Raw genomic sequence first — 12,217 nt, forward strand, 5'->3', positions numbered from 1 at the left:
GGATTGATTTTAATCTATGAATGCAAACCAGCACAATCCAATACATCATACCCTGAGCCGTAACATAAAAGTCAAAAAGAGTGCAATATGCAATATAACCAAGTGGTCCCTGCTATCTCAAATATCATCTTTTGGAATGTAAAATGCAATGAAAAGCATACAGGGAGTTGAATTGACTGATAAATCTTTGTAAATAAAAGTAATAGAAAAGAAAATTCAAGTGGGAATCAAGTTGGGCTGTTGCATGCACAGTTTGGCAAGAATCACACTGAGTCTTGCTTTCCTTTTTCTTTGATGTTTATTTACAGAAGAGTAGTTTCCACAGACATCTTGAGAGTTGCTGTAAGTTTTGACATTTTCACATATGGTAACACAGTGGAAATATTTCTACAAACCACAAGTACTACCTATCCTGTTACTGATTCCTCTGAACAAGCAATGTTTCTATCACAAATCATGGCCACTGTCGCCATGACTAACACTGAGTAATGGATCTGTCGTTTTACAGGCTAAGGAAATTGCACTTCTAGAAATGTAAAGATGGCAGCCCAAAGTTGCTCATGGCCCAAAAAGAAGTGTTAATCTATTACGTGCTCCTACAATTTGCTCCTACAGTAGCGTCCGTGACATAAATGAGGTTCTGTTCGGCACACAATGATTACAAATGTGTGTGATTAGCTGCAGAGTGTTGCTGGTGGCACATGAACACAGAGTCTGAGTCTGTTCTTAGACATTCTGTGAAGCACAACTGAGCTGGCACACACAAAACTAGAGAAGAAGACGTACAAACAAAAAAAGAAAAAAAAAACCCACAACAATGTGACATCACTGGACAAAGCAGCTCACCACAAAGCACTAGAATGTACAGAGAAAAGCCGGAGAGACAGAAATACACTGAGTGATTTGTACAAAACAAAATATCATCTGTGCATAAGAGTTTCCTTGATTTACTTTCAAAATGACAAAATGAGGTTTTTGTTTGACAACAAATGACATGTATCTGAATCAGATATGCTGGCATGATCCTCTACAATTTTATGCAAAGATGGGGCACCTGAGTAGAGAAGACACAATTATTTCTAAATGGCTGTCTGCACTGAAAGGGTATGACCTGCCTGGGGAGGACATCCCTTTAGCCCTTCTCCCTGCCTAGTACTTCAGACACCTGGGTTGCTTAAAAATGTGGTATTCTGCCAAAAAGTGACTTTTAGGCTGTTATTCATCAAGACATTTTTTTTGCTTCGTTTTGTATTTATCTTATATTTTTTATTTGAAGCATGACTACCAATTGAGTCAACCCATGCTTTAAACTCTAACGGTAAAAGTTTGATAATAACTAACTATTGCAGAATAACAATGTAAAAGTCAATTTGGATTTCCACTGACCCCTCCTCCCCTCATTATTTACCCCTTCACCACTAGACTAGACCATCCAGGCCACTGTAATGAGTAAAGACTCACACTGAGGTAAAACGAAACAGTCTATCCTGTTTTCTATGAAAAACTTGGCTCACAAAACTACAGGATGCTCACGTATATATGTTCTACTCATTATAAAATGTGCAGTATCAAGAAACTGATCAGAATCAAATCAACAAGTTACCAACATGAGGTATACTGTTTTAATAAAACCCTTACAAAAAGAGGATGAAATAAACATAATTATCGAAGTAATTATCATCTCTAGGAAATGAGAGCATGAACAATTTTCCTCAAAAAAATCTGATTGTTCTAGCCGACAAAAAGACGAACAAAAGCAAAAAAAAGTTACATGTATTTCAGAGACAGTGGTTAAAAGACTTAAAAGAGCTCCTATAAGGAGAGCATACATCCTTTATGCTGGAGGCAGGCTTCATGCTAATCCCCATTTCAGATCCTCTGTGTCGGCTCCACCCACCATAATAACCCACTACTGCATCAAGACTTCAAACACAGGCAAAATGCTGTGATTTAACTGAAATATCTGTGGAAAAAAAAAACAACAACATGAAAACCCTAATTTTAAATACTGGATGTTACTAAAAAATTTCAACAGTAGCTTTTACATTAGATTTTGGCAGCTATATTGTCATAAAATCTAAGTCCTGCATCACAAATGTGATATTGTCATTGTTTAACTGACTAACATCCACAAAACTGCAACTCACTGGCACAAATCAACTCATTTCCAAATGTGACGAATGTCCAATAGAACAAATGTGCTCACTGGTTCAGAGTTTACTTTATCTATTACTGGGCAGAGGAGCATCAGCAAATAATACGTACTTTCTGTTAGTCTACTTGAGTGCCAAATGGCTGTGGTCTGTCTGCAGTGACAACAGAGGCTTTTTCACAAAATTAACACCCTCTGTGTTGGAAAGCGGAACAGCTGCTATGTGCAAAGCAAAGCCTGCTTTTCATGCCTTTATGAAAAATATACATACTAAATAAAAACTTGTACTTGGTGTATTATTTTCTCCTGAAAATGTTGGGTGTGAGACAACTTCACAAAAAATTATAGGGTGTGAAAAGCCTCTGTAAGATGAGGATCAACAAGAAAATGTTTTTGTCACCATGACTGACTCAAAACACTTATCTTTACTGCCCTGATTCAGTGATTGCCTCCCACTTGTTGGTTGTCCAAACAGTTTTGCACACATTGCAGCTTAGGCTGCAGTACCTGCAAATGCTGTAGTGAATGGAGGAGCTGAACCTGGGTCTGGATGAAGCCTGTCAGAGCAGCAGGAACACAGTCACTGGGGTTTTAGCACGTCTCTTCTTAAGGTAGCATTGCTAATCATGGCTGACCTGGACTGAGAGAGGTATGTTTAAGATATCAAACTGGAATGCTTTTGAGAATATTTCTGGACTGAGGACATACAAGTGTTTGAGGATGATGAGAAATAGTTATCAATATATAGAACAGTATCAGTAAAGAACCTGGGTCAAAAATATGCAGTTTGGGTGGTTTGCTTCAGCTTTTACTGTGTATAGGCCAAGTGATCCTCAAGCCACAAGGCAGGAAGCTGTGGCTGCATTGCTCTCTGTACATTTAACCTGTCACCTGAATCAATGAAGCCACAGCAGGTGCTTCACTGTTACCTGTTCTGACATGACTGATTGGACCATGGCCACAAAAAAAAAAAAAAACACGCTTGCCACTTTAGATTGATGAGTTGAGAGGTACAGCAGCAGTCTGCTTCCAATGTGAGCTTTCTGTTGAATTGCTCTTTCCGTACCATTCAAATGTGGTTTGCCAAATAGCACTGTGCAGTGAGTGCCATATATTTTAGATGTATTTAGTCGTGAAATCTGAATTCACCTGATGTAGCAAACCCCCCTCATGCACACTTAGATGAACTTCCAATTACTGTTTGACCCAGGTTTGCTAACAACACATTCACTTCTGTCCCTATATGACTGCTAATGCAGTAAAAAAAAATCATATTCATCTCACTGTGATGTTAAGTACATACATGGCAAGGCTAAAAAACAAATAAGTCTCTTTGAGGTACCAACTATGCAACAATAAAAGTTTTCAAGCAAACACAATTATGTTGTTAAAAACCTGTTGAGGGTGTTTCATAGATGTCATGAAGAACCTTTTACATTTCTGTTGCTGATGTGTTTGAGTTGAGCTGGAGAGATTTTTACAGTTGCATGGACATGGGTAGAAACACAGGCAGGACAGAAGAAGGGGTTTGTCACACTCCTTTTTCACTGCTGGATGACTAGAAGAAAACCACCTGAGAGAAGATGAGACATCATGTACAATAGGGCTGGATTCAATACTCTGCTTAAAGCTCTAATTTTTGTAAGAGGATGTTATCATCATTATTATCATTATTAGTAACTGACCCCAACTTTTCCTTGTTTCAGGATCACACACATGTATGCCATAATAGCAGGACTACATCACACTCATACAGAGCAACACCAGCCCTTTCTTTCCACCACAAGTTAAATTTGTTAAATTATAGTGTTAGCATCTTCAAAATAGTCTTTCTGGGAAGCACCTATGGGAACTAGATTGTAACTAACTCCCAAACTCATTCACATGTCAATTATCGCTTACCTACAGGCATACACTGTTAAAGCTACTGTCATTTTAACACTTGTGCCACCTGCAGGCAATGAGTGTTAAGTCATGATCACATAACTGGTGAACTGATTTTGAATAATCAGGCTCCTACTGTGTGGTTGTTTTTTTTCCTTTGTGTGGAAAGTGTGCGGTGTTTGATCAGATATGATTGTTTGGATTTATTGCAGATACATGGGAAAAATTCCAGACTATCAGCTTCGAATGACTTTGTTGTTGATGAGAGTGTCAGTGCCACAGCAGGCTCACACATCAGGCCGCGAAAACCCAGGAAACGAGAGAGACGAGCTGGCCTTCTGGTCTGCCAAAGATGGTGTGGACACTGCACACCATTACCTAGTATGTTTCTCTCTCAATGAACATGACAAGCTTGCCTGTCCGGTCGCATGCTTGTACTGAAACCCACAAGATACACGACTTGGCGCTGCAGCAGGAGGGTTTCACCCTATACCAGGCGGATTGCACAGAGAAGTCACTGAGGCAGCGTGGAGGTGGTGGTGTACCGACATTAAGACTGTGTCATAGTCTTGCTCTCCTGAATTCTGGACCCTTAATATCAGATGCAGACGATTCTATGTGTGCAGCTTTCATCTTGATAACGTATAATTCCCTCCTAAGTCCCCCCAAGTGACAGATATGCTAATCGACTGTCTGGCTACAACTGACTGCACTGTATTGAAGTAGCCAAATGATGACTGGACTCTTTTACTGATGTGGTCATGTCTTACATCAAATGTGTTGAAAATGTATGTGCTCCATCCAAGTCTGTAATGGTTTACAGTAATAATAAGCCATGGTTTAGTAAAGATATTAAAACATTGTGGAGGAAGAAAAATGCAGCTTTCAATTCAGGTGACAAAAACTTTTAAAAGACATCTAAGTATGAATTTCAAAAGCCAGTAAAGAAACAGTATAATGACAAGCTAGAAAGGAGCTTAACTCTAAGGACAGCAGAGGGCTATGGCAAGGCTTTCAATTAATCACTAATTATAAAGCAAATTATGTCACCCAAGGTACTGAACCTAACCTGTTTTGAAGAACCTATTGCAGGTTTGATACTATATCAAACCCACAGCCTTGTTCTGTCACTGTATCTGAGCCTGCTACTCCACATTTATTTATCAGGGAGCATGAGGTAAGAAACCCGCTGTGCAGGCAAAACAGTAGGAAGGCTGCAGGCCTCAATCTGGTATCATCTTTAACTGGTTCCTTGCACAGCAGAGGGTCCCAGCATGCTTAAAATCAGCTGTCATTGTGCCTGTGCCTAAGAAACCCAACCAAAGCATGCTGAATGACTACAGACTTGTTGACATCTGTTATCATGGAAACGCCTGGTATGAAACCATCTCTCCAGTGTTGTCCTAGAACCTTATCAGTTTGTATCTACTGATGCAGTTTTATTTGCCCACACTTTAAAAACACCTAGAGGCCTCTCGTACCTATGCAAGTGTTCCATTTGTCGATCACAGCTCAGCCTTTAACACTAAATTCCCATTGAGGCTGTATGACAAAGTCTTTCATTTGGGAGTTAAACAGCACCTGTGTCAATGAGTCCTTGACTTTTTTGTTGAAGAGGATGAAAGTAGTCAAACTTTGCAAATTCTCTACACCCTTAACAATTAGCACCGATTCTCAACTGGGGTGTGCACTGTCCCCACTCCTGTACTCATTGTGCACAAATGACTGCTTCTCTCACTCCGAAGCTGTTAGGATGTTTAAACCTGCTGATGACACAATGCAAACAATCTCAAATGTTTCCAAAAACCAAGGAATTAGTAGTGAACTTTCACAGGAGCTGTTGGGACCACCTACCCCTGGTCATCAACACTGACATTAGCTACAAATTCCTGGGAGTGGCAATCTACTAGCCCCTTGAAATTGGGGGAAAACGCCAACCACCACAGACTTTTCTTTTTAAGACCATCTGAAAAAATGTGGTATATCCAGGAATGGTATCGTGCAGTTTTATAGAGCCGCAGTTGAGATCATCCTTACGTATGCAAAAACTCAGTGGTAATGTATTGAATCTTGAATCTTGCTCTAGCTGGTGAGCAAACTGTTAACTTGCTAGCAACACAATTATTCAAAAGAGGTATTTGTACCATCGACTCCAGTTATATAAACCATTGCTCTTTTGTGGAATAGTTTTTACTCTGACAGAGGAGGTTAAGTAAATGTTAATGGAGGAAAACAGCTAATAAATAAGCTGTGATAGTTTCCTCCATTCCGGACTCTCAGGCTCTCTGATTATTGTTATTGTTGCTGTTTTCTTGTGCGTGAGTACTTTTAGGTTTCACATTTTACACCTTGTTTTACCGGTCAGGTAAAAGCCTAACGCTAACACACACGCACACGCACACACACACATATATATATATATGTGTATGAATTCCATTGGGTGTACAAGTGGCACAAGTGTCAAATTGCAGGAGCTATCAATTTCCTTGTCTGTAGCTGGCGTCAGATTGACGGGAACTGCAACTGGAAGAATTTGGCTAGACCTAGTTTTACGTGATTTGTGTGTTCTTGTTTTCTGTAAGGGTTCAACATAATACTGAGTGAAACAATCTTTCAGCAAACTGAGAGGAGGTTGCAATGCACTAAAGCGACATAATTTCCTGTTGAACATAACACAAGAACATACAGTCAGTATAGGACGATCATTTCTGCAAATACCAAAGGCTGTCAAATCAGACAAGTTAAGAAAAAGATCTTAAAAAGGTGCTAGTTACATAACACTAACAAAACCACACTGGAAACCGTCCTGAAAAGAAATGAGGTAGTGCTGTTGATAAGGAGTAGGGATGCACCAGTTCCCCTTTTACATTAAAAAACCATACTGACTCACTCAGCTCTATGTATTGGTTAATTAGGAAAAGCAATATGATCCAATGGGGTCAGAGAAAAAAAAATGGAGCAAATTTATTTATTTTTTCTCATCAAACTCCTTTCGTATGTGGGTCTGACTAGAGACCCATACAGCTGAATCAGGTTTGTCAAGATGAATGTCCCATAAATTAAAAACATGGCAAGCATTTCATATAATCAAAAATTTTATACTGAGCTGAAAATGACAATTGGGTCCAACTTACAGCACAGTATCTTGACAACAGTATGGACATTGGTGCATCCCTAACTGGGAGACAAACCAGAAGAGTGGTCTACAGATGGGTTGTTGTAACATCTCCTCTAGTTCTCCCACCAACATAATTAAACCAGTATCGACATGAATGTGTAAATACTTTGATTCCAAAATGAGATATCCACCATCTTAAAAAAAAAGCAAAACAAAAACACTTCACTTTTCAACTGAGTGTCCCTGGTTTACAAAATCACACCACCTGGACATATGGCATTTTGGAAAGGAATACTTCATGTGTACCAAATCTACATACTCAATATCTTTTTATATTTTGAGTGTTTTTTTTTCCCTTAATGTTGACATGTGTTTTGAACTTGTTCTGAATATAATAATCTATAGAAATATACAGAGGTTATAAATGCACCTAGAATATTCAGGCACCTGAGACCCCCACACTCCCGTCAGGAAATGTGTGTGTAAGTGTGTGTTTAAGCGTGACCAATTGAGTTTCTGTGAGATATCATGGAATTAGCTATGCGGTTACCTTTGACTGTGTTTGAATGTGTGTGTGTGTGTGTGTGTGTGTGTGTGTGCACCCTGAGACAGCAGGAGGCTGGAGAGAGACACAGGTGTTCTGCACTCTCAGAGTGTGCAGATACTCTTTAAGGCTTATTCCTCAGTGCCACAGTAAAGTAGCATCCACACAGCGAAGCCCAGGGAGACCCACCGAGCCTCCGCTTCCATCCTTCCATCCACGATTATAGCCTGTCCAAGTGCTCACTCACTCAGGGAACGTTCCAGGCTTTTTCTCATTCCTGAGTGGAACCGAGCCATGTGCGACACAGTGGGAATAGCCTCCTTCAATCCACTTCCATCTGCTTGGTTAAGTTAAATCTTTCTGTTCTTTCCTATGGACAGGAAAGAAACCCAGAGGAAAGTATGGTTGCAATGCTAGAGAAAGCATACCCATATACAGTACTCTACCACTAAAAATATACTGTATATGTATACTGTATATACATGTATGAAACAATGGAATCAAAGTACTTATAAAAACTTTGCAAGGAAGAGAAAAAAATCCAATAATGAGGTGCATAAAAATAATCCTTAGGGACTCTTCCTGGGTACTTTTGTACTTTTGAAAGAAAATCTGTCTGATGTCTCTGTGTTTGTGTAAGGGTCGATGCCCTACATGCAGACGCTACGGGCACAGATAACTGTGTGCTGCTGAGGTAGAGTGGACAAAGCCGGAGCTGACAAAGGGGGCAGGGGACAGCCCGACAGAGATGGCCTTCCCTGGTGCAGAAGGGCAGTGTCTGGAGTCCCCGTTCTCCAGATGCTCCGACCTCAGCACAGACCTCACAGTCTTAGGGGAGTGGAAGCCATTGGTCAGCCCCATGTCCTGATGTGGCTGTATGTCTGCAACCGGCTGGTCTCCTGGGATATCTAGCTCCCCGTTATGATTACCCACCAACTTAATCGAGGGAAAACTTGAGGGGCTTTGCGCCAGTGATAGTTTTTCTAGAGGTTCCTCCTCTCCTGGCAAGCTTGGCTGGCTCAAAGGGGAATATCTGTCCTCGGATAATGAGGGTCCCCTGGTGGCATTAGAATCCTTCTCCCTCTCGCTGCCCTCTTCCTCTTTGTCCCCTCCAGGATCTGACAGCTCAGAGTGAACGATGACTTCTGCCTCCACCTGGTTACTGCAGAGGGATGTACACAGATGATCTTCTAAGCCCTGCAACGAAACAATGCCACTGTTACTTCAGGCTCTCTTCAGACATTAGAAACTATCACAATAGACCGTTCATTAACCACTTCCCTGACAACAATAGTCCAATCATAGCCTTAGCAACTGTAACTGGCCTGTCAAACTTTTTCCACATGCTGAAGTGGTGTGCATGGGGAAAGCTGTAGTCATTTCAGCCAGCAGAATCAAATGGTTTTCTGAAATCTAATAGCCACCCACTGTTTAAAAAAAAATTCTAAGAATTTCAATGTGAAGATGAAAAGCTTGACAGGCATAGCAACAGTAACTATGGGGGGGACAGGTTTGTGCAAACATCAGTTAGAAATGCTATTTGGCTCAGTGATGCTAAAGCTAAAGCTGCTTGTCACATAAATAGATAAATGAAATAGATACAGTACTGGAAGCAATTGTACTGAGTTCATTCATTTACCGTGCCGTTATCAGTAATTAGCATGTTGAGAGCTCCGTTAATGAGTGTTGGACAGTCTTCTGTTATGGTGTCTCTGTATCTAGTGATTCTGTTGGCCCAGTTATGACTCACAGAGCCGTTCCAAGCAGCCTGCAAGATGAACAACACAATGGATGCATCAAAATTAGAACTATTATCTTTCTATCAACACATAAAAAAATAACAGTGTATCCAAGGCCCATCTGGAAAAGAGGTCCCCCTTTGCAGGTTTTGACCTTGGGTTCAGGTGCAGGGCCATCCTCCCCTTCCCCTGGATTAGCACTTGCCATCAGGCTCTGCTCCTCTGGGGCCTCTGCTAGCGGCTGACCAGACTCTTGGCTGCCTGGGGGCATCAGTGTTTCCAACTCATGGCTATCGTTGCACTCTGGCAAGTTGGAGGGTATGGGGCAGCCTCCTCTCCTGTATTGAGGGGTACCAGCTGTGGAGTCCAGGCCCCCAGATATCTCCCTATGTCGAGCAGAGATGAGAGGGATGGTATAGGAGTTGGGACATTATACAAGCCTGAATTTCAATATAGTTGCCTGGTTTGTGATATAGGCTTTCAGTTTGTGAAACATTTTCTGTAAGTAAGATACACTGGGAGAGTAGACGAATGCATAAGAGCAGCACAAGTACTGACACTGTAGTGTTAACATACCTGGATTTGCTGTTACGAAAGCTAAAACACATGCAGAGGAGGATGCATTTCAGTCCCAGACATACACCCACTATGATGCCTGTGACTGCATGGATGTCCAGCTCTGTTACAATGTAAGATGGAAAAGAAGAAAAAAGAGTTTACACCTGGCAGAAACATTTCCAATCTTAAAAACAAATACCATGTTAATTCTCATATTTGAGCTGTTGCCAATAAACATATATGGCTGATATCCAGAGCTCCATCTTAAAAAATACAGTCTGTGAAAATCTATTGATTTCTTCATTTAAGACAAAGTTACTTTGGCAAAGGGATATAAGGCAATATTCGGCTTGGGAGAGCAGACCTTCATTGATATTCATTTATGCTGGGTATCTTTGGCAGTCTGGACATGAAGAGGAAACAGATGGCCAAAACTCTCACCCACCCACCAGCCACCTCGGCCCCATTCACACTGCATACTGGCAACACTATCACTGCCCGTGAACAAAATAAACCTGTTACTCCGTCTTTATTAAGGGTTTGTGTTATATAAAATTGCATTTTCAATGTATGTATTAGGAATGCAATATTTACAGTATATATACATTTATATATATATATATATATATATACATGTGTTGTTACTGTTTATACTGTTTATGATACTGTTTGTAAAGAAGTTGTATGAAAAACTTGTTTAACAGGCACATGCTGAATAATCTTTCACAGGGGAGTTATTGGTTCAATTCATGACTCCGTCTGTTTAAAAACAAAAAGGGCATTTAATAATATAGGTAAAGCTAAAATGCTGACTGATGGAATTAAAAAGTGTATAATGACATTGTATGCTTACACACAAAGTGACATGAGAGTAAATAAAGTGCTTTTCACAGCAATTTTGCTAGGTACAGAGAGCAGTAATTCAAAGATCTCCCCTGGAGTCGCTGATGATGCTGCCCCTTTGATATCCACCCTTAATATTATCATCAAAATGCACTAGAATATAAGAGGAGAAATAACTGTGTCCTGCAGAGCTGCATTTCTCTGCTGGCAGGGAAAAATTACCCACTTTAATAGTAAAGACTGGGTGTGTATGTGTGCGTGAGTGTGGCAGTGTGTATGTGGCCTTGTGTTGCTATCTTTATGAGAACCAATGTTGGGACTCAATCATTCAATAGACCAAATGTTTCTTTGCTCCACTGGACAAAGGAACTCACACTCCACAGTTCCTCACCGTTCACACCTGGGGATGACCCTTCCCCCCACGGACCTTACTGGCCAGCCATGGTCAGCGTGTGACATGTGACCCCCAAGGGTGTCACCAAACAAAACCAGTCTTCTAGACCTCTTCTCTCTCTCTTCCCTTCTTGGCTTGCTCTGGGGAGCAGCTCCAGCTCTCTCCTCTTGGTTCTTCAAAGGGCAACAAGGCCCCAGCCCAGGTCAGCTCTGCTACCTGAGAAACTAGCTCTCTCACCGGCCTGCTAACAGCAGCCTGCAAACACTCTTCTCCTCCACAGCAGCGACCTGCTTCGGATTAACTGTGAGTGAACCAAATCCTCTCTCTCTGATTTTCCAAGCAACAGGAGTCGTAGCAGAGTTAGCATGGAACAGCTAACTCTGTGAGGAGAACAAGGGAGATAACCGCAAAGCAACACAGCCAGACAGGCCTTTACTCCACCAGGAAGCCCCCCAAACTCACTGGATTTTACAAAACACTGGAGAGGACCTCTTTGCTTGTTCCAAGGATTGGGTAACGTTAACGGACTGGGCCTAACCTTTCCCAGCACAGCATAGCACAGCATAGCTAAGCAGCAGAAGTCTTAATTTGTTAATGTACTTGTTGATTGATGCCTTGTTGTTGCAATGTTTGCTTAGGTTGTGGTCAGTCATACAGTTAATCGAGTACTCGTATGTTCACACACATAGCAGTACGTCTCAGTCCTAGAACCTGCATGAAGCTAACCTCCCCCCTCTAACCTGGTACCTTTAGATTACATGAGCTAGGCTAACAAAAAAACTCACACCTTCCCTCTCACACACACTATGTGGTCTCAGCGGCCATTTTGAGTAGTTTCTTTGTTTACCGCCATCTTGTGTAGTCTTCTTTGTTCAGGTCATGTGGTCACAGTGACCACTTTGAGTCGGCCATCTTGCCTTTGTCTGTGTCTCCACAGACACACACACACACACACACACACACACACACACACACACACACACAC

General features: G+C 41.3%; 1 protein-coding gene across 2 annotated transcripts in view; it reads right to left on the reverse strand.

Moving 5' to 3' along the window:
- Positions 1–279: 279 nt before the first annotated feature.
- igdcc4 (immunoglobulin superfamily, DCC subclass, member 4) overlaps positions 280–12,217 on the reverse strand; it is a 54,081-nt gene continuing 42,143 nt past the window's right edge. The window contains exons 17-21 of one of the 2 annotated variants that reach the window (XR_008827769.1): positions 10,014–10,116; positions 9,592–9,823; positions 9,338–9,466; positions 2,660–8,895; positions 280–1,963 (exon numbers count right to left, since the gene is read on the reverse strand). Coding sequence is in view for 1 of the 2 variants with exons in the window: in XM_056375412.1 (XP_056231387.1) it covers positions 8,362–8,895; positions 9,338–9,466; positions 9,592–9,823; positions 10,014–10,116 (998 nt within the window). In the remaining variant the exon portion in view is untranslated. Of the gene's footprint in view, positions 8,896–9,337; positions 9,467–9,591; positions 9,824–10,013; positions 10,117–12,217 lie in introns of both variants that reach the window. The other variant, XM_056375412.1, reaches the window with a different exon arrangement.

This window comes from Seriola aureovittata, chromosome 1 (genome assembly GCF_021018895.1).
Source record: "Seriola aureovittata isolate HTS-2021-v1 ecotype China chromosome 1, ASM2101889v1, whole genome shotgun sequence".
Classification (NCBI taxonomy): domain Eukaryota; kingdom Metazoa; phylum Chordata; class Actinopteri; order Carangiformes; family Carangidae; genus Seriola; species Seriola aureovittata.